This window comes from Brassica napus, chromosome A9 (genome assembly GCF_020379485.1).
Source record: "Brassica napus cultivar Da-Ae chromosome A9, Da-Ae, whole genome shotgun sequence".
Taxonomy (NCBI): Eukaryota; Viridiplantae; Streptophyta; class Magnoliopsida; order Brassicales; family Brassicaceae; genus Brassica; species Brassica napus.
The window spans coordinates 33,758,142-33,783,551 of record NC_063442.1 but is presented as its reverse complement, the minus strand read 5'-3'; the positions used below and the strand labels follow the sequence as shown (position 1 = coordinate 33,783,551).

At 35.4% G+C, this 25,410-nt stretch overlaps 6 protein-coding genes, 1 long non-coding RNA gene and 1 other non-coding gene across 11 annotated transcripts; 4 read left to right on the top strand and 4 right to left on the bottom strand.

Moving 5' to 3' along the window:
- The first annotated feature begins 5,308 nt into the window (after positions 1-5,308).
- LOC106364904 (CBS domain-containing protein CBSCBSPB3-like) lies at positions 5,309-8,223 on the top strand. 3 transcript variants are annotated; one of them, XM_013804389.3, is made up of 2 exons: positions 5,309-6,256; positions 6,518-8,223. In XM_013804389.3, exon 2 carries the CDS (start codon positions 6,531-6,533, stop codon positions 8,148-8,150), a length of 1,620 nt encoding a protein of 539 aa, XP_013659843.2. In that variant the 5' UTR covers positions 5,309-6,256; positions 6,518-6,530; the 3' UTR covers positions 8,151-8,223. The 3 variants fall into 3 exon arrangements, with proteins under 3 accessions (XP_013659843.2, XP_013659844.2, XP_022546820.2); XM_013804390.3 differs by having other exon boundaries at positions 5,311-6,256; positions 6,512-8,223; XM_022691099.2 differs by lacking the exon at positions 5,309-6,256 and adding an exon at positions 6,282-6,437 and having other exon boundaries at positions 6,512-8,223.
- Positions 8,224-8,495: 272 nt separating this feature from the next.
- Positions 8,496-8,578, top strand: TRNAL-UAA. The gene has a single exon. It is a non-coding gene; the product is annotated as a tRNA-Leu (tRNA).
- Positions 8,579-9,216: 638 nt separating this feature from the next.
- Positions 9,217-10,432, bottom strand: LOC106363490 (enolase 1-like). Its single transcript, XM_048740525.1, has 6 exons — positions 10,382-10,432; positions 10,219-10,296; positions 9,921-10,115; positions 9,589-9,714; positions 9,426-9,482; positions 9,217-9,336 (listed from the first exon to the last, which is right to left on the bottom strand). The coding sequence occupies exons 1-6, from the start codon at positions 10,430-10,432 to the stop codon at positions 9,217-9,219; spliced, it is 627 nt and encodes a 208-aa protein (XP_048596482.1).
- A 1,171-nt stretch (positions 10,433-11,603) lies between these two features.
- Positions 11,604-13,565, top strand: LOC106367922 (fructose-bisphosphate aldolase 8, cytosolic). The gene is made up of 3 exons (XM_048741096.1): positions 11,604-11,801; positions 12,141-12,368; positions 12,543-13,565. The coding sequence occupies exons 1-3, from the start codon at positions 11,774-11,776 to the stop codon at positions 13,361-13,363; spliced, it is 1,077 nt and encodes a 358-aa protein (XP_048597053.1). The 5' UTR covers positions 11,604-11,773; the 3' UTR covers positions 13,364-13,565.
- Positions 13,566-13,891: 326 nt separating this feature from the next.
- LOC125578435 lies at positions 13,892-15,695 on the top strand. The gene is made up of 2 exons (XR_007316538.1): positions 13,892-14,692; positions 15,473-15,695. It is a non-coding gene; the product is annotated as an uncharacterized LOC125578435 (long non-coding RNA).
- Positions 15,696-15,905: 210 nt separating this feature from the next.
- On the bottom strand, positions 15,906-17,534 carry LOC106367924. Of its 2 annotated transcripts, none has more exons than XM_013807792.3 (4): positions 17,030-17,534; positions 16,593-16,703; positions 16,356-16,436; positions 15,906-16,255 (listed from the first exon to the last, which is right to left on the bottom strand). In XM_013807792.3, the coding sequence occupies exons 1-4, from the start codon at positions 17,252-17,254 to the stop codon at positions 16,175-16,177; spliced, it is 498 nt and encodes a 165-aa protein (XP_013663246.2). In that variant the 5' UTR covers positions 17,255-17,534; the 3' UTR covers positions 15,906-16,174. The 2 variants fall into 2 exon arrangements, with proteins under 2 accessions (XP_013663246.2, XP_013663247.2); XM_013807793.3 differs by having other exon boundaries at positions 15,906-16,246.
- A 3,688-nt stretch (positions 17,535-21,222) lies between these two features.
- Positions 21,223-22,260, bottom strand: LOC125578185. Its single transcript, XM_048740524.1, has 2 exons — positions 21,939-22,260; positions 21,223-21,800 (listed from the first exon to the last, which is right to left on the bottom strand). The coding sequence occupies exons 1-2, from the start codon at positions 22,258-22,260 to the stop codon at positions 21,223-21,225; spliced, it is 900 nt and encodes a 299-aa protein (XP_048596481.1).
- Positions 22,261-23,299: 1,039 nt separating this feature from the next.
- On the bottom strand, positions 23,300-23,608 carry LOC125578184. Its single transcript, XM_048740523.1, has one exon. It carries the CDS (start codon positions 23,606-23,608, stop codon positions 23,300-23,302), a length of 309 nt encoding a protein of 102 aa, XP_048596480.1.
- Between the last annotated feature and the right edge of the window lie 1,802 nt (positions 23,609-25,410).

Genomic DNA, 25,410 nt, shown 5'->3' with positions numbered 1-25,410 from the left:
ACACAAGCTATATATTCAGTTTCTTTTTTCTTTTCATTTGAAGAACATTGTTTATACATATATATATATTCATAGGTTGTGCTTTCTTATATCAAATCCAGAATATAAATGTTTTGCGAGCCATGGAACTCTCGAAAGAAAACATCACATCGAGCTCATAGGAAGAAAACGAAATTCCCCCAAACGGTCTCAAAGGTCGCAACATCTCGAACAAAACCTCAGAATTTGTTCATTTCCATGTGAGCCATGTTCTTTTTACGGTCGCTGTCGATCAAAAATTAAACATGAAACGACGCCGGTATGGTTGGATGGTACGACCGGTTTGAAAAGGTGATAAACGTTTCCGGGTTTGAGACCTACCTTTAGATTTTTCATATTTCATATGAATGGTCAGACGGAGTATGCATCTAATTTCCAATTAGAGCAACCAGGCTCGTATGTCGCCGGTGAACCGGACCCCTGGAGACTAGTGTGGGCCTTGTTGAATGTGTCTTGGAACTGCCTCCTGATATTAACAGGATCCACACCATAATAAATGGGGATCACTTTTTGACCAATCTCTTTGCTGCACCTAATGATCTCTACCAACTCATCCAAGCACCATGTCGAAGACGCCTAATTTTCTGAAAGCACGACTATAGCAATTCTTGATTTTCTTATCCCATGTACAAGCATAGTGGACAGGCTCTGGCCTCGATTCATTTCATCGTCTATATATATATATATATATATATTGATTCCTTTGCTTCTGAATTTCTTGATCATGTGGCTCAGAAAACCTTTGCGAACATCTTCTCCACGAAAGCTTAAGAAGACATCGTACAGCCAATTGCCCGAGGGAGAAAAATCTGGTAAGTCAGTGTGAAGGTTGTTTATTGTCGGTGCCACTGCACTTGGAGAGTCATACCAACTTGCTTCAACTACATCACTGTTTGAATAATTTTTTATTAAATAATTTATTGTACTTGTAGGCTTTTACAATTTGTTTTTGTTTAACATTTTTTTCTTAAAAGTCAATATTCATCTTTTATAATTCTCTATTTTGGTATCTTTTAAAACAAACATTATAATAAATAATAATAATAATAATAAGACTATTAAATTTTATTTATAATTAATTTTAAAGAAAATATTGTTTTTATTATTTTAGTATATATATTTTTGATTATGAAATAGTTTAACACATCACATTTTCAAATATGTAACTGATATTTTCATAATCATGTTAATTAGTAACTTTGAAGAACCAAGCTTTTTATAAATAATAATAATAATAAGACTATTAAATAATATTTATACTTAAATTTTAAGAAAAATTGTTTTTATTAATTTAGTATATATATTTTTGATTATGAGATAGTTAACACATATCCCATTTTTGAATATATAACTGACATGTGTCAAAATCATGTTAATTAGCAATTTTGAAGAACCAATCTCAATATAATCTTTTATAATTATATTTTTATTAAAATTTTAGAAAAGCAAAATTATATTAAATAAATGGTTTTTAAATCTTTTTTTAGGATTTTGAAAAAAAAAATTCTAAAAAAAATTACTACTAAATATTTTTAAAAATTGTTTTTACTATTAAATAATTATTAAAAGTAGTTTTTTCAGAATTCATTTTTATTATCTTATTATATATATTTTTAATCATCATATATTTAAAAACATGTCACAATATTAGAAGAAAAATTATTATCAAATAATCTTTTGCAATTATTTTTTTATTAGGATTTAAAAAAGGAAAGTTACTATTAAATAATATTTTTAATTATTTTAAAAAAAAAAAATTGTTAATATTTTAGTATATATTTTTTTAATTATGAGATATGTTAACATATGTCACAATCCTAAAATATATACTTGTTATGTGTCGCAATCATGTTAATTAACAATTTTGAAGAATCAAACTTTATATAATAAGATTTTACAGTTTAAAAATATTTTTGTCTTATTCTATTAACACATATTTATATTTTAGGATACTTATATTGGATATACAATAATATTTTTGACTATATAAATTTAGTCAATATATCATAAATTGATAATTTATTTTAGATAAAATAAAATATATAAATTTTATGATATATTAAAATTAATTGATAGAGGTTTTTACCATGATTCTGTCAAGTGACATGGGGTCAAACACCTAGAAAGCTTCCAGTAACATGCTTGCACACGTAGTACAATACTTGTCAATTACTCCCTCCGTTTTTTAATATAAGTCGTTTTACAGCTATGCACGTAGATTAAGAAAACCATTAATTTCTTATATTTTCTAAACAAAAACATCATTAATTATTTACCTAACCACAATTCAACCAATAGAAAAATATAAGATATATTACCATTGGTTATATAACATTAATTATTAATAAATTTTACATAGAAAACCGAAAACGACATATAATTTGGAACAAAAAAGTTTCTCTAAAACGACTTATAATAAAAAACGGAAGGAGTATGTTTTTGTATTAGCATTTTACCATTAATTCCGACTAATCCATGCCACATGCAAAAAATTAATTTCACAGAATTTGTTTTTCTTTTACGGGAAATACATCATTCTTGATTTCTTTAATTATCAAATTTAATATAGTTTGACTAAATTAAATAAGAAGGAGAAGAAGACCACCTCCTTACATACGCCCAGGAACATGATAAAAATGGCTAAAGACAATTGCTGAAAGCCGTGGAACAACAAACCAGCGAGACGACAAATTATCCAAGAAAGGTAAACCCTAACCCTAATCCCCATTCTTGGGTCTCAAGTCTTGTCCTTCTTTCATCATCATCATTTTACATAAATCCTCTTTCGACCTGATTTCATTGCTCATGGTTGTGTAATGTATGCATGTTATTGTCATCGGATTTATCATCTATAACGCATTCTTTTAACAGAAAATAATTATGATTTAGTTAATGTGATAGACGAAAAGTTTTTCGTAGTGATGAATGAAAGGGAGTACACGTACGAGCCGAAATATAGTACATGGAAATTTTTAAGAGAGCAATCAAATTACATAAGCTACTGCGTAGTGGCTTCGTGTTGGATAAAGAATGTAATATACGGTTGCACTTGGTATGGAGCCTTTCTCTGGTGTGACTCTGAGGATCATGAGGGTAGAGAATGGAGAGAAATCAAGGGTTTACGAAGATTGCGAGATGACTGTAGGATGGGTTTAAGAAGTGCAAGTGAGTTTGCAGTGGATGACTATGGTGGGAAGCTTATGGTTATGTGGGGATATTCTGATATCAAACGGAAAAACATGATTTGGTATGCTAAGATTTCTTTGGAAAGAAGTAGCAATGGACGCGAGATCTGGGGTAAGATTGAGTGTGTCGATGAGCTTACATTTCCATGCGAATCTTACGAATCCTTCTGCTGTTTAAGTGCTTATGCTTAATGATACTCTTGGCAAAAAAAAAAAAAAAATGATACTCTTGGCTGGAATGGCATGCGTCGTTTGCTTTTGCTTTGAACACGCTGTTTTCTTCTTTGACACAAGCTATATATTCAGTTTCTTTTTTCTTTTCATTTGAAGAACATTGTTTATACATATATATATATTCATAGGTTGTGCTTTCTTATATCAAATCCAGAATATAAATGTTTTGCGAGCCATGGAACTCTCGAAAGAAAACATCACATCGAGCTCATAGGAAGAAAACGAAATTCCCCCAAACGGTCTCAAAGGTCGCAACATCTCGAACAAAACCTCAGAATTTGTTCATTTCCATGTGAGCCATGTTCTTTTTACGGTCGCTGTCGATCAAAAATTAAACATGAAACGACGCCGGTATGGTTGGATGGTACGACCGGTTTGAAAAGGTGATAAACGTTTCCGGGTTTGAGACCTACCTTTAGATTTTTCATATTTCATATGAATGGTCAGACGGAGTATGCATCTAATTTCCAATTAGAGCAACCAGGCTCGTATGTCGCCGGTGAACCGGACCCCTGGAGACTAGTGTGGGCCTTGTTGAATGTGTCTTGGAACTGCCTCCTGATATTAACAGGATCCACACCATAATAAATGGGGATCACTTTTTGACCAATCTCTTTGCTGCACCTAATGATCTCTACCAACTCATCCAAGCACCATGTCGAAGACGCCTAATTTTCTGAAAGCACGACTATAGCAATTCTTGATTTTCTTATCCCATGTACAAGCATAGTGGACAGGCTCTGGCCTCGATTCATTTCATCGTCTATATATATATATATATATATATTGATTCCTTTGCTTCTGAATTTCTTGATCATGTGGCTCAGAAAACCTTTGCGAACATCTTCTCCACGAAAGCTTAAGAAGACATCGTACAGCCAATTGCCCGAGGGAGAAAAATCTGGTAAGTCAGTGTGAAGGTTGTTTATTGTCGGTGCCACTGCACTTGGAGAGTCATACCAACTTGCTTCAACTACATCACTGTTTGAATAATTTTTTATTAAATAATTTATTGTACTTGTAGGCTTTTACAATTTGTTTTTGTTTAACATTTTTTTCTTAAAAGTCAATATTCATCTTTTATAATTCTCTATTTTGGTATCTTTTAAAACAAACATTATAATAAATAATAATAATAATAATAAGACTATTAAATTTTATTTATAATTAATTTTAAAGAAAATATTGTTTTTATTATTTTAGTATATATATTTTTGATTATGAAATAGTTTAACACATCACATTTTCAAATATGTAACTGATATTTTCATAATCATGTTAATTAGTAACTTTGAAGAACCAAGCTTTTTATAAATAATAATAATAATAAGACTATTAAATAATATTTATACTTAAATTTTAAGAAAAATTGTTTTTATTAATTTAGTATATATATTTTTGATTATGAGATAGTTAACACATATCCCATTTTTGAATATATAACTGACATGTGTCAAAATCATGTTAATTAGCAATTTTGAAGAACCAATCTCAATATAATCTTTTATAATTATATTTTTATTAAAATTTTAGAAAAGCAAAATTATATTAAATAAATGGTTTTTAAATCTTTTTTTAGGATTTTGAAAAAAAAAATTCTAAAAAAAATTACTACTAAATATTTTTAAAAAATTGTTTTTACTATTAAATAATTATTAAAAGTAGTTTTTTCAGAATTCATTTTTATTATCTTATTATATATATTTTTAATCATCATATATTTAAAAACATGTCACAATATTAGAAGAAAAATTATTATCAAATAATCTTTTGCAATTATTTTTTTATTAGGATTTAAAAAAGGAAAGTTACTATTAAATAATATTTTTAATTATTTTTAAAAAAAAAAATTTGTTAATATTTTAGTATATATTTTTTTAATTATGAGATATGTTAACATATGTCACAATCCTAAAATATATACTTGTTATGTGTCGCAATCATGTTAATTAACAATTTTGAAGAATCAAACTTTATATAATAAGATTTTACAGTTTAAAAATATTTTTGTCTTATTCTATTAACACATATTTATATTTTAGGATACTTATATTGGATATACAATAATATTTTTGACTATATAAATTTAGTCAATATATCATAAATTGATAATTTATTTTAGATAAAATAAAATATATAAATTTTATGATATATTAAAATTAATTGATAGAGGTTTTTACCATGATTCTGTCAAGTGACATGGGGTCAAACACCTAGAAAGCTTCCAGTAACATGCTTGCACACGTAGTACAATACTTGTCAATTACTCCCTCCGTTTTTTAATATAAGTCGTTTTACAGCTATGCACGTAGATTAAGAAAACCATTAATTTCTTATATTTTCTAAACAAAAACATCATTAATTATTTACCTAACCACAATTCAACCAATAGAAAAATATAAGATATATTACCATTGGTTATATAACATTAATTATTAATAAATTTTACATAGAAAACCGAAAACGACATATAATTTGGAACAAAAAAGTTTCTCTAAAACGACTTATAATAAAAAACGGAAGGAGTATGTTTTTGTATTAGCATTTTACCATTAATTCCGACTAATCCATGCCACATGCAAAAAATTAATTTCACAGAATTTGTTTTTCTTTTACGGGAAATACATCATTCTTGATTTCTTTAATTATCAAATTTAATATAGTTTGACTAAATTAAATAAGAAGGAGAAGAAGACCACCTCCTTACATACGCCCAGGAACATGATAAAAATGGCTAAAGACAATTGCTGAAAGCCGTGGAACAACAAACCAGCGAGACGACAAATTATCCAAGAAAGGTAAACCCTAACCCTAATCCCCATTCTTGGGTCTCAAGTCTTGTCCTTCTTTCATCATCATCATTTTACATAAATCCTCTTTCGACCTGATTTCATTGCTCATGGTTGTGTAATGTATGCATGTTATTGTCATCGGATTTATCATCTTCATTGCATCGGATTTATTCAGATTTTTCTTTGGGTAAAATGTTAAAAGTTGGATTTATATTCAGATTTGTGCATATTGGTTTGATTTTTTTGTTATTCTTCTTCAAGCCTTAGATCGATCGATATCATGAGTACTCAAGCGACGGGGACTTCGTCAACATCAGGGAGGAGGAGAGGACCACCACCACCTTCCAAGAAACCAGACCAATCAGAGCACCACGGAAGCTTCGTCAACGTACCAAACTCACCTCAACCTCCCTCTAACGTTGAGAGAACAGTTAAAAATCTTCGGTTAGACAAAGCCATCACCATCCCCGAAGGCACCACCGTCTTCGAAGCTTGTCGGAGAATGGCTGCCCGTCGCGTCGGCGCCATTCTCTTAACCAACTCAAGCTCCCTCCTCTCCGGTATCTGCACCGACAAAGACATAGCTACAAGAGTCATCGCCGAAGGGTTAAAACCGGACCAGACTCCTGTCTCCAAAGTCATGACGAGAAACCCTGTCTTCGTCACCTCTGACTCCTTAGCCTTGGAAGCTCTTCAAAAAATGGTTCAAGGGAGGTTCAGACACTTGCCCGTCGTGGAGAACGGCGAAGTCATTGCTATGTTAGACATCACGAAGTGTTTATACGATGCTATCTCGAGGATGGAGAAAGCAGCCGAGCAAGGAAGCGCTTTAGCTGCTGCTGTGGAAGGTGTCAGAGGAGCTGGTTTCATCGAGACGTTGAGGGAAGGGATGTTTAAACCCGCCTTGTCGACGATTATCACCGATAGCTCCAAAGTTGTGCTTGTATCACCATCAGATTCTGTCTACGTCGCTGCGAAAAGGATGCGTGATCTGCGCGTAAACTCTGTGATCATCTCAATGGGGAGCAAAGTCCAGGGGATACTGACTTCTAAGGACATTCTTATGCGCCTTGTAGTCCAAAATTTATCTCCTGAAACGATTCTTGTTGAGAAAGTGATGACGCCGAGTCCTGAATGCGTCTCCTTAGAGACGACGATTCTTGACGCGTTGCATACGATGCACGATGGGAAGTTCTTGCATCTTCCGGTGTTGGACAAAGACGGTTCGGTTGCAGCTTGTGTTGACGTGTTGCAGATCACCCACGCGGCTATCTCGATGGTTGAGAACAGCTCTGGTGCTGTGAACGACGTGGCGAACACCATGATGCAGAAGTTTTGGGACTCGGCTCTTGCGTTGGACCCGGTTGATCATGATTCGGACGGTCATAGTGAAATGTCGGGGATGATGATGATGCATCGTCATTCAGATATTGGGAAGCTCACTTCTTGCGCTTCTCTAGAGCTAGAGAACTCGTTTTCATTCAAAGTCAAAGACCTTAAGGGCCGTGTGCATCGGTTTAGTTCCGGTGGTGAAAGTCTTGAAGAGCTGATGGGTGTTGTGATGCAAAGAATCGGTATTGATGTGGAGGAACAAAGGCCTCAGATTATGTATGAGGATGATGAAGGTGATAAGGTGTTGATTACGTCGGATAGTGATTTGGTTGGTGCTGTTGCTCTTGCTAGGTCTACTGGACAGAAGGTGTTGAGGCTGTATCTGGACTTCACCGAGACAGAAACAAGGAGCTTGGGTTTGGAAACGGGTCAACTCAAGAAAGTGAGTACTCTGGATGGAAAGGGATGTGGCGGGTGGGTTACATGGCGTGGTGGTGTGGTGGTTACAGGAGCTGTTGTGATAACGGGCGTAGCTGTAGTTGTTTACTTGAAACGCTCAAAGACATGATTCTAATGTTGCAAAATAACCCTCTTTCTTTTTATTATTGTAAGCTTCATATATACAATGTTGTCAGTTTGGGTTTACATGTTGTAAAACCTATTCAGAAGAGAACATAAGGTTTGACAGAGTTCATGTAAAACATCTTAAACCGAGAAAATAAAACCAGGGAATGTTGTTGTACTGCAATTGCTGTGTTGTAATGTTGTTACTTACATAGACAGGAATTGTGGTGAACCAACAAAGAAACCACAATGCAGAGAAGGTTCAAGGTTTGTTACCTGTTGTTATGATTTTGAATTACAACTGACGGATAAGGTTTTATATGCTAGATTTGAATTAGTTTACAGAAGCGCAGGTTTGCCCGAGAGGTTAAGGGGGAAGACTTAAGTTCTTCTGCACATAAGTGCGCGTGGGTTCGAACCCCACAGCCTGCATTTTTATCGTGTATCTCATGTAAGAAGGAGTGAGAGACACGGACTTAGCATCTGTAGATTTTTACTAGGGCAAATCGAGATACCATTTTTACCTGCTAATCTGTAGTTACCATAAACACACAATAAAACTACAACTCAACATTAATTTCATGTTCTTTTTTTTTTAACATTTGATTGGTGTTGGAAGTGGGCTTACCACTATAACCCTTCTTGAGTCAACAGTAACTAACATGGGATTCAGCTTTGTAGTGTAGGTTTAACTGTTGACACAGTCTCCACAAATATGTTATTGAATAAGATAACAAAATGCCAAAATACCATTGATTTACCTTTTTAATGCAAAGCTAAGAAACTTAGGCCTTGATTGTTTATACAGGTTTTGGTTTTTAGTTGTTGTCGTTGTGTAAGTTGATTTCATATTCAAGTCTCAAGAAAACCAAGAAAGAAAGGACAATCTACACAAAGAGTTTTATTATAATAAGAGAACCAAACATAATGCCAAAATATACCACTGATATACTTTTTAAGGCTGATTGCAAATAAAAAGTGCAGGTTTGCCGAGTGGTTAAGTGGGTGTAGCCGCTGGTACATCACATGAAAACAACTCTCTTTATTTTCAAAAACAAAAACTCAAATCTTCACATCATCAAACTCTCAGCTCCATTTGATTCTCTCATTAGTATTGGCTTCACAGGCTTGCGGAAATTGACTCCTGCATACACTGCCTCTGCTCCAAGCTCCTCCTCAATTCTCAATAGCTTTAACAAACATTACATGAGGATCAGTTTGATGAATACTCTGTGATCATTGTCAGATCAATCAAGGAAACATCATTTGTACACTAAACCTGATTGTATTTGGCAAGACGCTCTGATCTGCATGGAGCTCCGGTCTTGATTTGCCCCTGTGATGATATAACAACAATACACACTAGACTTCAATATTTTTATTTCAAAACAGACTTCAACATTTTATTGTAATGTTGGGTGACTTATGGTTGACAAACCAACAGATAAGTCAGCAAGGAAGGTGTCCTCGGTCTCTCCACTACGGTGGCTGGCCATCACTCCCCAACCAGCTCTCTTTGCCATCTTAACCGCCTCAATACTCTCCGTTACAGATCCTATTTGGTTAACCTGTTTAGTTCATTCACCAAAGGAGTTTATTAAGACAGTTTCAAAAGCCTGCAGTTAAGAATAAGGTGAGGGTGTTACCTTTAAAAGAAGAGCATTGCATGACTTTTCTTTGATTGCCTTCTCAACTCTCCGCACAAGAAAGAGTGTTAGAGATATATAACCACTTTGGATGAAGAGTAAGTTCTACTTGATTAGTTGTGGCAGACCTTGGGGTTGGTGACCAACAGATCATCACCTACAACCTGATACTTCTCGCCCACCTCGCGGGTTATCTTGGCATAGTGCTCCCAGTCGTCTTCGTCAAATGGGTCTTCAATGGATACAATTGGGTACTCTGCAAGGAATGACTTGTACAGGTCCTTGAGAGCATCTCCAGAAATCTTTTGCGAGCCATCATTGTTCTGAAAATACACAAAATAGGCCAGGAGATAGACAATGAGAGCAATGTTCTTGATTGCGTCTCAAGAAAGTTTAGGGTTTCTAAGGTAAACAAGACTACTTTACCTCTTCTTTGAAATTCAAGCCGTAGGTCTTGTCTGATGTGTAGAACTCAGATGCAGCCACATCCATTCCAATGACAACCTATCAAGTTTTATATGACCAAAACCATTTAGTTTCACTGCTTAATTAAGCTTTGTGTAAAGTATAATGGGTACATCCTTGTAACCGAGGCCTCTAGTTCTGATGATAAATAGTTCATAGTTGTGAGTTTCGTCATCTTGGTTCTGAATCCGGTCATTCCCAAGTGTTTTAAATGGCAAAAAAATCCGAATTTCTGGAGGTTTTGTAGTGATTAGTCTTTAGATTTAGAAAGTCTTTGAAATCACACCACGGTTATCAAAAAAAAAAAATCTACATCCTTACCATTACCGCTCTCAAAAAACTGGTAACTAGCTTAAGGTGGTTTTGCATTTTTCAAGGCTCGTACACATCTAGATGGGTTTGTATAGATAGACATTTTTGTGATTATGAACATTGATGATTTGAACTTTGAACATACCCAAACATGATCAAATCCAAATAGAACCATGGTCAAATGAATTTATCCACATCATTCAAATAATAAATTAGATGTGTCGAAATGAATTGGTTTGTTCATGTCTAAACTCTAAATAGATTGTATATATCCAAATAATCATGTCTAATGAACATTTCTTAAACATTAGTGATTTGACCTCATTTCGATTTTGACTTATTTTTATAAAAGAATTTGAACGCCCACTGATCAGCGAATCCAGCCTACTTTTTACTCCCTATAAAATTGAACTTAGCATATTTAGTCTGATTTGCATAGATCTTTTTCTTTGGTAGATTTTGTTTCTTTTAGTTTCCTAATTTCGTCTTAAAATCTGCATTTCATATTCTAACATCCGTTTCTTAGTTACACCATTAAATAGCTTAACATTTCTTTAAATTTTTCATCATGTTTCAGTTTTATTAAATCGTAGAAATTTTATTACTGTACGTCTTGTCGGTAGAAAGCAAAATACCGAGACAGTTTAATGATTCGTGGGTTTGAAGAGTCGCAGTACACACCAGATCACATTTTTCTATGTTGGGAGATATCAAAGTCGCATTTTTCTGTGAACCTATTAAAAAAAGTAGTTTAAAATTAGAATATTCTATGGAATTTCGTAGTCAATACTTTCTAAATGCAAAAATTATGTGTTTAAAAACTAAATTATATAATTAGCTTGAAGGTTGAGCCTGAGGAGGCTTGAGCCGCTGTGCGGCCGAAGTCGTGCTTCACCGTAATCAACACGACAAGATACCAAAACTACCCTTCATCTTGCGAGTCCTCTATGATTCAATTAATAAGGGGTAAAACCGAGATTAGCCAGAAACTGCCAAATAAAACCACGTGAGATCCAACGGCTGAGAAGCAATTTCTTGGAGAACATGTCAGTACGTCACAGATCTAACCCTTCAAATTTACTTTTTCACCAACCAATACACTCTCCTCTGCATCTATAAATACCAAACCGTCTGGTCCACTTGCTCCCATCTCTCTCGTCTGCCTACTTCCTCAAAAACTTTCTCGATCTTTCCGTCAAAAACCATGTCTGCCTTCACCAGCAAATTCGCCGGTAACTCTCCCTCACACTCTATCATCACTCGAATCTGCTTATCCCGTCGTAGCTAAGCCTATTCGATTCACTAGCGTAGTTTTCGTATAAGCCTTAGATCTGTTGTTTTGGATTGTGATCGAGTGTTTTAACTCTCTAGATCTGGATTAGTTGCTTCGTTGTATGAGTTGAATTGAATCTGTTGATAGCTTAGAGATCCGATTCACTGTTCGTTAGTTGTATACTTGATCGATCTGTCTTCACTCTAAATCATCCGATCTAATCAACTTTATTCGCGATCTGAAGTTTTATATCGTTCGTAATCGTTTATGCGTTTTTACTGTTTTGAAACATCTGCAGATGAGTTGATCGCTAACGCTGCATACATCGGCACACCTGGAAAAGGTATTCTCGCCGCCGATGAGTCCACCGGTACCATCGGAAAGCGTCTCGCCAGCATCAACGTCGAGAACGTTGAGACTAACAGACGTGCTCTCCGTGAGCTTCTCTTCACCGCCCCCGGTGCTCTCCCTTGCCTCAGCGGTGTCATCCTCTTCGAAGAGACTCTTTACCAAAAGAGCTCCGATGGTACGAATCCAATTCATTAGTGTAAGAAAGATATAGTTAGAGGACTTAATTGTAAATTCTAAACATTTACTAATTACAATTAAGTCCTCTAATTATATCTCTTTTACAATTAGTCTCTGTTTATGTGTGTGTGTGTTTGTAGAGGTTTCTTATTTTTTAATTTTTTGTACACAGGCAAGCTTTTCGTTGATATCTTGAAGGAAGGAGGAGTCCTCCCAGGTATCAAAGTCGACAAGGGTACCGTTGAGCTAGCCGGAACCAACGGCGAGACCACCACCCAAGGTCTCGACGGTCTCGGTGAGCGTTGCAAGAAGTACTACGAAGCTGGTGCACGTTTCGCCAAATGGCGTGCGGTTCTCAAGATCGGCGAGAACGAGCCATCAGAGCATTCTATCCACGAGAACGCTTACGGGTTGGCTAGATACGCTGTCATCTGCCAGGAGAACGGTCTTGTACCGATCGTTGAGCCTGAGATCCTTGTCGACGGATCCCACGACATCCACAAGTGTGCTGCCGTCACCGAGCGTGTCCTTGCGGCTTGCTACAAGGCTCTTAGCGACCACCACGTTTTGCTAGAGGGAACTTTGTTGAAGCCTAACATGGTGACGCCTGGATCCGACAGTGCCAAGGTTGCACCTGAGGTTATCGCTGAGCACACCGTCCGTGCTCTTCAGAGAACGGTACCAGCAGCTGTTCCAGCTATTGTTTTCTTGTCCGGTGGACAGAGCGAGGAGGAGGCGACTAAGAACTTGAACGCGATGAACCAGTTGAAGACCAAGAAGCCATGGTCGTTGTCTTTCTCGTTCGGACGTGCGTTGCAACAGAGCACTTTGAAGACATGGGCGGGGAAAGAGGAGAATGTTAAGGCTGCTCAAGAGGCGTTGTATGTGAGGTGCAAGGCTAACTCTGAAGCCACACTTGGAACGTACAAAGGTGATGCTAAGCTTGGTGATGGAGCTGCAGAGAGCCTTCACGTGAAGGACTACAAGTACTGAGAATCGTCTGTCAATGGTTTCTGTTGTCACGTCCTCATCAACACCCTCGATATTTTTCTATGGGTTTATTCTACTCTTTGCTTGACATTATCGGCTTTTCGATTTTTGTTTTTCAATTTCTTTTCGGTTTGTGTTTTGATTTAAGAATCATGAGTGTTTAAAAACGCCCAAATAAAATGCCAGCTGAGGTTTTTTCTGTTAATTAACTTTTATCTTTTTTGGGGATTTGAATTTGAAGAACAAAAGCACATGAAATCAATTAATGGATCCATGAAGCTAGTGATTCTCTACCTATATAATCAAATCAACAAATTGAAGTTTTCACTTCACTCACAAGTTGATCTCCCTCTGAAAGCGTTGAAAGCTCAATTATTATATGGTGGTAGTACCTGTAATGAGAAGAACAACATATAACTTGGCCCGACTCTATAGATGGTGTTCTCTACCGAATATCATAAAAGCATTTGCTTTCCAGATCATTCAACCAAATAATTTGGTAGTCTACATATATTAGCACATTGCTTTGTTTGTAGGAACCGAATATTTCTATCGTTCCACTTCGATTAAATGGTCCTATCTACTATTTAATTCAAAGAAAAAGAGATGTTGATTAGCTGTGTAAGGGTTTATTCTAAAGAGATCAAGTAGTGATGTTATTTTAATATGTTGAACATTTGAGTTTGTGGGAAATGTTCAAACCCCACATACTAATTAATATTATTATTGCGTCTATTGTGAGTCAAGCAAGACCACCATGACTTTGACAGGAAGTCAGTTTGTTTCAGTTTCAAAAGCACACGCTCGTCGGCGAGAGGCTCATTTCCAAAGAAGTGAAAAAGCTAAGAAAATAGTTAGGGGGGGAAATAAATTAAAATAAGAGAAATTAGGACGTATATGCACAGATTTCACAGATATTAAGAAAATACCACGTAACTATTCCAATTTATTTTAATACCATTTCACCCCTACAACCAAACACGCTTACTCTATATCTACTCTACATATAATATCAGAAGATATCACCAGACCCACCTATTCTTCGTTTGAGCCCTTTCTAAACAGTAATATCCCCCAAATCCTTTTTTTCATTTAATCAAAAATTATAATTTTTCTACAGAGACCAAAACTAGAGAATTTACCGTCGGCCATTCCACAGATTGTCACCACACCGGAGCCTGTTGTGGTCACTGATTTTGACATCAAATCAGAGTCTGGGTGAAACGAATCTCAAGAAGAAGGAGAGGAGATCGATGGACCACCCTCCCGCCGAAAATAGTTCGATATTGTGTAAGTCCCACACACGCTAGAGAGCTGGATGAAAAATGCAAGGTAAGTGGTAGCTGTTACCAAAAGAGTTGTTGATATCTGGAGACCAATTTAGTTCTGATGTTATCCAAGCGTATTAGGTGTTACTCATGCGTAGTAATTGTTACCACAAGAGTTAGTTGCTTTTGTTGCTCTTGTGGTTGTACGTATAGGCAGTTGTTTAGCTATAGTCACCTTTGCAAATTTTCTGTTACTCCGAGTTAGTAGTGAACTAGTGCATTGTTAGTCGTTACAATGCATGTTAGTTGTTACCAAAAGAGTTATTGATATTAGAGACCCTTTTGGTTCTGAAGTTACCCAAGCATAGTAGGTGTTACTCCTGCGTGTTAACTGTTACCACAAGAGTTAGTTGCTTTTGTTTCTCTTATGGTTGTACGTATAGGCAGCTGTTGAGCTAGCCACCTTTGCAAAGTTTTTGTTACTCCGAGTTAGCAGCCAACTAGTGGGTTATTAGTCGTTCCAATGCATATTAGTTGTTACCAAAAGAGTTGTTGATACTGGAGACCCTTTTGGTTTTGACGTTATCCAAGCGTAACAGGTGTTACCCCAGCGTATTAACTGGTACCATAAGAGTTAGTTGCGTTGTTGTCCTTGTGGTTGTACATATAGGCAGCTGTTTAGATACAATCACCTTTGCAGAGTTTCTGTTACCCCAAGTTAGTAGCGAACTAGTGGGTTATTGGTCGTTACAATGCGTGTTAATTGTTACCATCTTTCTTTATATCTAACTAACCAGGAGAAAGCCATATGTATATTATCTAATGTTTTGTGACTATACCACAGGTTGAAGTGATTTCGATGGTAGTTGATGCAACACATTCTCAGAAGAGCTGACGTGAGAAGACAAGGTTGATGAGGAACATGTTGGCAACCTTGTACGACTAATCGAGCAAGGTCATGTGTTCAACAAGTCTATGTACGCTATATTTAGATTTGCTCTGGATTTTTTTTTTTTTGATTTTCCAGTGTACCTTAAACAATAACCTAACAAAACGGCTATTGAAGATCTCCCGAATCAAAAAGTGTTCACTTTTCTCCTTAGGTTTCTAGACTGTAGGGGTAAAAGGGGAATGTGGGACGCAATTAGCTACAGTTCCGATGGGTTCTTTTTGCCTTTGGGTACTTTCTTAATTTTGCACAGATTTAGGTATATTGATCCAATTGTCTCTTAAAATAAAGCCAAAAACTGAAAAAAAAAAATAATAATATTTGAAAATGAACAGGAAAAAAGATTATCCAAACCTACAATTACAAATCATTTAGCATTCAGCATTATCTCTCATTTGCCTTCATAATATGGTTAATCAAAAACAACATAAACACCCATCATAGTTATACAAATCAACCCACAAACCATTTAGTAAAACTAAAACACTTAGACGAAAGACAAATAGATAAATAAATACATTAAAGAGAACCATAACATAACCCTAATAAGCCAAATTAGTTCTTCACTGGTTGGTCTTATGTCTGTGAGATAGAGAATCAGTCGGTTTGTATGCCCATGCTAAGCTCCTCAAGTTTCTTCAACCTCAGCTTCTCGCTTTCTCCAACCAACTGTCCCATCTCCCCAGGGAGAAATTTAGAAGAACAAACAAAAAACAAACCAACACCGGTTAGTGCATGTCTGATTCAGAGAAATTAGAACCTAGAATTCGAAACTAACCTCCATTAGCTTGGTAAGCAGCTGAACTTTCTCACGATTCTTCTCGTTGAATGTATCCAATGCTTCTTTATATTCCCTTTCCTGTTTCATGTCATCCACACACATCATAACAACCCAAACCTATTGACTTTGACATTTTATAATTGCAATTTTGAGTTTGGGTTAGGTGAAGACCAACACTTTGTAGTAATGAGACAGGTTTTACCAGCAACTACTCTTGAAAAATATATATTGTACCTTCTTTTGAACTGTTGCGCCTAATGGTTTGAGTTCTTTGTTGACGCTATCGATCTTCTTACGCACCCAAGAAACTTCCTTCCTCATTGGATCTGCCATAGACTCAAGCTCCTGAAATAATCATCATTTCCACAAAGACAAAATCAAAATCTTGACTTGTGAAAACCCCAACAAGAAGGAGAAAAAGCTAATGTTCAGATCATAGAGCTGCTTTGTAAGTTTAAACTTACAAATTTATCAACGAAACTTGTTATTTATTCAACAAATTGAGTACATGCAAAACCCATTAGCTTACAAATATAAGATCTTGAATTTAATTAGCCAATGATAAGTCAGTTACGAGTTAGTTAACTCAATAAAACAGAGTATGTACTAGAGACAGAGTTAGAAACAGAGGTTCATTGCTCTGTTTTGAAAAAAACAAGAATCAGACAAACCTCGCGGATGTTGGCGAGACGTCGGTTTTCTTCCTCGACCCGACCAAGCTGAATCTTGACCCGTTCACGAACCTCCATTTTCCTCTTCTCGATCTCATCCTCTTTAGCCCTAAACGCAGAGAGGGCAGAACGAGCCATCTCCTCGTCTTCTCTAGACATCTGACTGCTGAAGCTGAAGCTCACCATCTGCTGGCTCTGCGGCTGAGCAGGATCCGTCGTCTGCATCTTCGGTTTCTCTTCTTCTTCTTCTTCTTCCTTGTGATGGTTACTTCTATTGTTCTTCTTCTTCTTCCTCAAGCCGCAGCAGGAACGCGAGTGATGCAGTTCCTCTGTGGAACTCCGGTGGGGTTCTTCGATTGACCCTATTTTTACTGTTTGGGATTGAATCGAAGCAAAAGCTTTTGTAATGGCGGACGTGTGTGGTGGATTAAGTGCGGTGATGGTCTCTTGTCTCTGTCCTCTTCTTCTCACTCTTTTATATCTTGTTTGCTTTCTCTTTTGTTTTAACGTATCCGTTAAGTTCGTAGTTCTCAAAACTATACTTTAATTACGTGTCCGTTTGATGATTATTGTTCTATTTTTTCAAATTTATTTTGTTTCTAATTAAACGTTTTTAATGTCAAAGTGGTGGGATCTTAGCCGTAATACTTCATTATTAGATGATAAATAGCCTTGATCAGTTGATCTAATCCTTAAGTATCTGGTCGTTTAGAGACTGCTAGATATTTGCGATTATAGTTATACAGAGATACTGATACGGATTTTTTTCTAAATTTGAAAAATACTAATACGGAATATAGTACATTATTTTTTCATTTATTATAGTTTAAGAAATATACTTTTCACGCTATCAAATAGTAGAAAACGAAAAGTAGTTCTTCATTTGTTTTTTTAAGAAAAACGTTATATATTCAGTATAAATAACATTATATTTACATATTATCATTATTATAAAATAATAATAAACTAATTTTAACATACATTTACAAACTGATTTTAACATAGATTTACAAATTTTATTAAATATATGGTTTTGGCTTCTTAAAAATTTATTGACAACTCTTTTAATTTCATCTTATTTGATGATCAAATTATGTTTGTTAATTAGTGTATTCAACATGTGATGAGCTTAACAAACTCCAAACACGACCCAAATTATTGAAAATTAAGATACGATTGGTGAAACCGAATCATACCATCGTTAATAGTAATAAAAATTTATATATATCTATATATTTTTATATTTTTATCATTATTAAAATTGTATTGCAGTTGTTTTACACGTTACTCATCCGGACCTTGAAATTTGTTTTTTCTATATCATAAAATATTTAATCGTTTTTTCTTGCTAAATGATTGGAATAGAAAATTTTATATTCTTATATCTTTATCGTCCATTTCTCTTTATCATACAAAGATTCTAACTATTAATTTTGTCTTCTGGTTGTTGACATTAATATGTTACCGGTCAATTTCAGGAATCATTTATTGTGTTTATCTTCAACTGTATATTACTATTGAATGTTAGTAAATGCAAAATTTGTTTTTATCTGTTTAATATGGGAATACGTTGTCACTTGCCACTTGGCGTTATCTAGTTTTAAATGAAAACTATCTTAGAAAATAATATGACGGCTGTAAAGCAAAAGCCGAAGTGGGAGGATATTACCAAGACAATAAGCTTTCATAAGTGATTATGTTGTTGACATAAAGACAGGAAGAGGAGGCAGCTCACCATATCATTCGGCCAGTAGTATCAACTTCTTTCCAACTCTTACCTGACAAAAAAAAAGAAATTACCACCTTCCTTCTTAAACTTACCTTTAATTGTTTCAGTTCTATGTTTTGCCGTTAAATATGTAGCCTATCACCGCCAAAAGTTTTTGATGAGATCTTAATTAGTGAGTTGTATCTTCCTTATCTGGTAATTGGTATACTGGTATGTTCCAAGTTTGGCTTGAGAATGTGATGGCCCTCCAAACAAACAAGTGAAGACAAGAAACCGATTCTGCCTTCAAGACTGGTGTATTGTCTTGGTTAAAATATACTCCTTCCGTTTCATATTAAGTGTCGTTGTAGAGAAATTTTTTCGTTATAAAATAAGTGTCGTTTTTTATTTTTAATACAAAATTTATTAATTTTATGCAGTAATTTATTTTTCTGTTAATTGAAATATGGTTAGATGTATATATAATTGTATTTTTATATAGAAAATGTACAAAATTAATTATTTCTTTAATCTGTGTGCACAAAGTCAAAATGACACTTAATATGAAACAGAGAGAGTATGAAGTATATTTTTTTGTCAATACAAAGAATCTAAAACGACTCAAACAATTAGAAACTGTTTTAAGAATCTATATGAGCAACATATCACAGTTGTAGAAAAAAAAGTATATTGTTTTCGAGTATTCTATGTTGGCTTATAGTACATAACTGTATTGTTTAGTTGTAGAAAAAAAAATTGTTTTCGAGTATTCTATGTTGGCTTATACATAAGTACATAACTGTATTGTTTGTAAAGGCATTTTGGAAATGTAAGGCATTTTGGAAATGTAAGGCATTTTGGAAATGTAAGGCATTTTAATATATTTATATATCCTCATTTATTCCACGGTTTTAATGATTCATATACCATCTTCAACAGTTTTGAACCGTCTATTGCAAAACTACTTGTATAAAAGTTACACATATAAGTTACTTGCAAAAGTTACTTTCATAGAGTTCACGAGTATGTTGCATACACTTTAGACCATTTCCAATGTATTTTGCTATTTTTACCTCTAAAATAGAGGAACTCTATAATAGAGGTAAGATATGCTCCAATGTATTTCTCTATAATAGCAATCTCCAATTATAGAGTAAAAAATAAAGGAATGCAATTTCTTCCTCTATAAATAGAGGAAAATATAAAAATCTCTATTACAGAGGAAGAAATAGAGATGGATTGGAGCAATTTCACCTCTAAATGCTATTATAAAGGTGAAAATAGCAATAGGTTGGAGATGCTCTTAGACTGACTTTTGGAATGTGTGAAGATGGCAAATGCACATGATTCACCACATATTTGCAAAAAGTTGTCGAATTTTGAGCTTTTTTAAAAATAAAAAATATAAATTTGGGTATGTTTTATAATATTACAGATTCCTACAAAACTGACTTGTTTTATAATATTGCAGATGAAGCAATTCATATTAACGATTGGGGCTGATAAAATAGTGGGGGAAAAGGAACACAAACAGAATATAGAGTTGATAAAACAAATGATATTGTTGGGTATGAAGCTAGGTTATTCACTTATTTGGTTATGTGTTATTTTGCCTTTGGAAACAGAAAATCTTTCGAACTTGAAAGGAAATCAAGGAAGACATGCATGCATATCTCATACTACAACCGATATCGAGTTCTCTAAAAAGAAAAAGTTACTAGAGAAAACATTTGTGGTTGATACTATACAAAGTCAAGTATACTGAAGCTAATCAGCAAGTATGTGGAGGTTGAAAGGCATAACTTAGAATAGGATTAGGTCTTCTTGTCAACTGTTATTTTGTACCGTTGGTAAGGACTTGCAAAGAAAACTCGTATGCAGTGTTTTCTTTAAGTTTTGGAACATCTATATAAGATATCAGTTTTACCAAAAAATAAAATATTGCTTGCAACTAAAAATGAGTACATTTCAATTTGTAACAGATAATATGTATTCTCATGGATTTACCGATTTAATGTGAGTGGTCTATAAAATCACTTTATTGGAATGTTTCATACTTTGTAGTAAAATAAAACTAGTCCCAATATCCATCATAAAAGTTTTCACAAAAATGATTTCCTAAAACAAAAGGCACGATGATTGATCCTAATAATAAGTGCTACAACGAAGAAACCGGTGGCGGTACGGGACCAAACGTGAACTGTAATTGTAACAGTGGGCCTACAGGCAAATCCACGAGGCATAAGTCCATCTTTAACGGGAGCGCTTAGAGCATCTCCAATGGTGGATTCACCATTGGAGTCCTTAGGAGTAGTATATTAATTTTTTTTTTTTTTTTGTAATAGTTAAGAACTTTTTTTAGAAAATGGTAGTCCAATGATGATACTCATTTACGAATCTTTACAAATAAAATAATATTAAAATTTAAAACATGTAAAATTGAAAATTTTATTTATTACATGAAATACAATAAACATAACATAATTTAATATTCATCACCAAATTTAGTCCAAACATTTTCAATTAAATCGATTTTCAATTGATCATGTATACGCCTATCGCGGAGATGATTCCGAATCCCAAGCATGTTCCCGAGATTTGAAGGCATCTCGGTACTATAGGACATATCCACTTGTGAACTTCTTGATGTCTCTCCTTCTTCAAATTCAGTTGTATAGTACTGAGTGTAACCATCCCGTTCATCTTCGACAATCATATTGTGTAGTATGATACATGCTCGCATAATCTGCCCTATCTTCGCCTTGTCCCATAAAAGAGCCGGGTTTTTAACAATAGCGAACCGAGCCTGCAAAACTCCGAAAGCCCGCTCCACATCTTTTCGTGTTGATTCTTGAACTTTATCAAATAACTCTGCTTTAGCACCTTGGGGGAGTGAGATAGATTGGATAAATGTTGACCATTTTGGATATATACCATCGGTGAGGTAGTACGCCAAATCATACTGGTGTCCGTTGACGACGTACCGGACCCTTGGAGCTCGACCTTCCAAAATGTCATCAAAAACGGGGGACCGATCGAGGACATTAAGATCGTTTAACGTACCTGGAGGACCAAAGAAAGCATGCCAAATCCAAAGATCTTGCGAAGCTACTGCCTCTAAGACAATTGTCGGTTTTCTCGATCCACGTGTGTATTGTCCTTTCCATTCGGTTGGGCAATTTTTTCACTCCCAATGCATACAGTCAATGCTTCCAACCATCCCAGGAAATCCGCGTTTCTCTCCAATATCGAGTAGTCGTTGAAGATCCTCCGGCGTGGGTCTTCGTAGATACTCGTCTCCAAATAACCGAATAATTCCGTCGGTGAAATTATCTAGACAGGAAAGTGCGGTGCTTTCACCAAGTCGAAGATATTCGTCTACCGAGTCAGCAGCTGAACCATAAGCAAGGAGACGAATTGCAGCCGTACATTTTTGCAGTGGAGAGAGGCCATCCCTCCCGGTTGCATCTTTTCTCTGTTGAAAGAATTGAAACTCCTCTGATAGACGATAGACTATACGCATGAATAAGTCTTTGTTCATGCGGAAACGACGCCTGAATAAATGTCTTGGAAATGTCGGTTCTTCGCTAAAGTAGTCATTCCATAAACGGATGTGTCCTTCTTCACGGTTGCGTTCTATGTAAGTACGTTGCCCTTTCTTCTTTCTTCTGCCGGCGACTATGTCGTCGTGTATATTTTGAAATATACCGTCGAAAGCTTCTTCTAATCTTTCTTCGAGTTCATCTGATGATGATGATGACATTTTCGGAAACCAACCTTCAATATAATGTGTGAAAATAAAGAAGAAAGGAAGATGAATGTTTAAAAAGATTCTGATAATTGAGGAGATCAAATATGTAAAAAGATTCTGATAATTGAGGAGATCAAATATGACATTTTCGGAAACCAACCTCCAACCAAGCTTCTTCCAATCTTTCTTCGAGTTCCAATAACCAATATGAAACCAACACAAAAACAAAAAATAACGAGAGCACGTAATATATGTTTTCATATTTACAAAACCAATGATATATGCATGTAATAGTTCCAAAGATGAATGTTTAAAAAGATTCTGATAATTGAGGAGATCAAATATGTAACAGAGCCACAAACCTTGATTTTGTGGCAAGTAGATTGATATCGTTTACATGTACTAGTAGAGAGTACAATCTTACAAGGAAGATGAAAGAAAGCTAAGGAGATAGGTTAAAGTCTTATACAATCCGATCTTATATAAATGTGAAAGTGAAAAAAACTAGAACCCGTGACTAGAGTCACATCTGCTAGACAAGAAAACACCTTCACAACTCCAAAGCACCCGTGATAGATAAAACAACCGCAAGAAAACAAAGGCCTTGTACTGCACCTGCAATAACAGACAAGACAATACGTAAGCACATGTGAACTAACCAACTTATTAAGTCCAGAACGTATTCACAAGTTGTAGCTCATGTGAAGTAACAGACAAGACAACCGTAAGTCTAAGAAATACCTTCTAAGTTAAGAACCTAATCACAAGTCTAAGCAACATTTGATATACCTTAACCGCAATATATAACAGATCATAACATCTCTGACATAAGCTTGTTTTTGAGAGATGTTTCCATCTCAGACAGTGGCTCCTTTTTGGCTAGTAAGCGCTCGAGGACTTTACGGTTTGCAATTTTTTCTTTTATTTCGAACATGGACTGTAACACAGACAAGTCCTCTTCTTTCCCGGTTTTCTTCTTCTTGCTAGCTGCTTTAGCAGCCTTCACCCCAACTGGTCGATCCTCTGGTTCTCCCCCATCAGCTTCACCATCGACTGAGTACACTTGCTTGCGTTTCTCCTTTCCCGTGTCCTTAGCCTGATAGGTGGAGCACCATTTCATGTCATGTCTCAGCTCTCTCCAGGCATGCTCGAGACCGAACTTGATTCCGTGGTCATTGTAGTAGATGTCTAGTGCAGCTTTCATCACATCGTCGTCATTTTGACCGCTCTTCTGTGCTCGCGATCTCATATAATGTAACAGAGGAAGATATTCACAAAGCCACAATCACATTTTCACAGAGCCACATTCACATACAAGAAGATAATCACGCGGTCCTAATCGCAGATTATGTAAGAGAAGAAGATAATCAAAGCCTCCTAATCGATTGAAACCCATATCGATTGAACCCAATTCGATTTGAAACCCTAATCCCTTTTACCCCAAATCGTTTACCCCCAAATCGTTTAGGACCGTATCCATTCAACCCAATTCGATTTCAAAAAAAGAGAAGAATATATACCGAAATAGATCGACAAGAACCCAAAAATCCCCAATTCCAGTGAAACCGAAACCCTAATTACAAATGAAAAAAATTCCCAAATCGTTTCAAATCCCACAGCCAATCACTACACAAGAACATAAAGAAGAAGAAACCTAATAAATATCACAAATCGTTGTAGAAAGACATCGATTTACCTTGATGGCTCGAGGAGATCGAATCGCATAAACCGTCGCCTTTCCTTTTTTTTTTCTCTTCTTCGCGAATGATTTCATTTTTGTTTCTGAATGCACGTTTACCCTTCGACCGGTCCAATACGAAGCTGCCACGTCCCTACAGATTCGATCCGTTAACCCCTTCTCTACGGACTGCTCCTTCTCAGTATCACACTCTTTTATTAATTTTTTATTCACATGCTGCAGTTAAGGATTCGCATAAACCCTGCGTTGTGGATGCTCTAAGAGCATGATTATCCTATGATCCTTAAGTGGGTTTCTTAACGATTATTTAAATTTTTTAAATGTACTTAAGTGGGGTTAAGAACTCTAGTTAAGAAATTCTCATTTTAAGCGGTCCAATGAGAATTTCTTAATTAGGAGTTCTTAAAAAAAAAAAAATCTTTTTACAAAATTTTTTTATTTATTAAATAAAACATATTAAAAAATAACATTTATAACATTGATTAAAAAAACATAAAAACAAAAATTAGTACAATAATCGAGAATAATTTGGAAAAAAAATCCGAGCTTGAATAGAAAAATTCTCAAAGGTAATGAATGGAACTGTCCGTTGTGACTCTCTTAGCTCTGTGTCTGGAACTGTCCATTGTGATTGTCTCTGATGCAACTCATCAAATTGCATATTGAACATCTTGAACCTGTTCCATTTTTTCAATATTCTTTAATCATTCATATATAAACATTTTTTAGGTAATTAATATATAAACATTTTACAATAACTGTGTTTTTGGTTGGATGAAGGCTTACCTCTCTTTTGAGGAAAGCAGACTCGAGAATTTGTACACAGGTTTTAGAAGTAATCATAACAAAGTTTCGTGATGCACCTTCATCCTTTGCCATATCAAGGAAGGCCTGGAGCTCCAAAGCCTTTCGGTAATACATCATGCCTCCCACGCTAAAAAACTACCACATACCAGTTTTGGTCAGTGTTTGGCCTCTGTAAGATGCCAGCAGACAAAGCTCTTCTTCCAAGTCTTCTCACGTGACAGTTTTCACCATTTTCACCATCAGCCCTGGAAAGCACATGCCCCTTCTCAAAAGCCGACTAGTCCACACCACAAATCGCAGCGATTGCAGACACGGTCTTCGTCGGAGCGTCAGACACGATCTTGGTCTGGCGGAGAATCGGATTGGTCTGGCTGAGAATCGGAGAAGACGGAGAAAAACAAGAAAAGAGAAAAAAA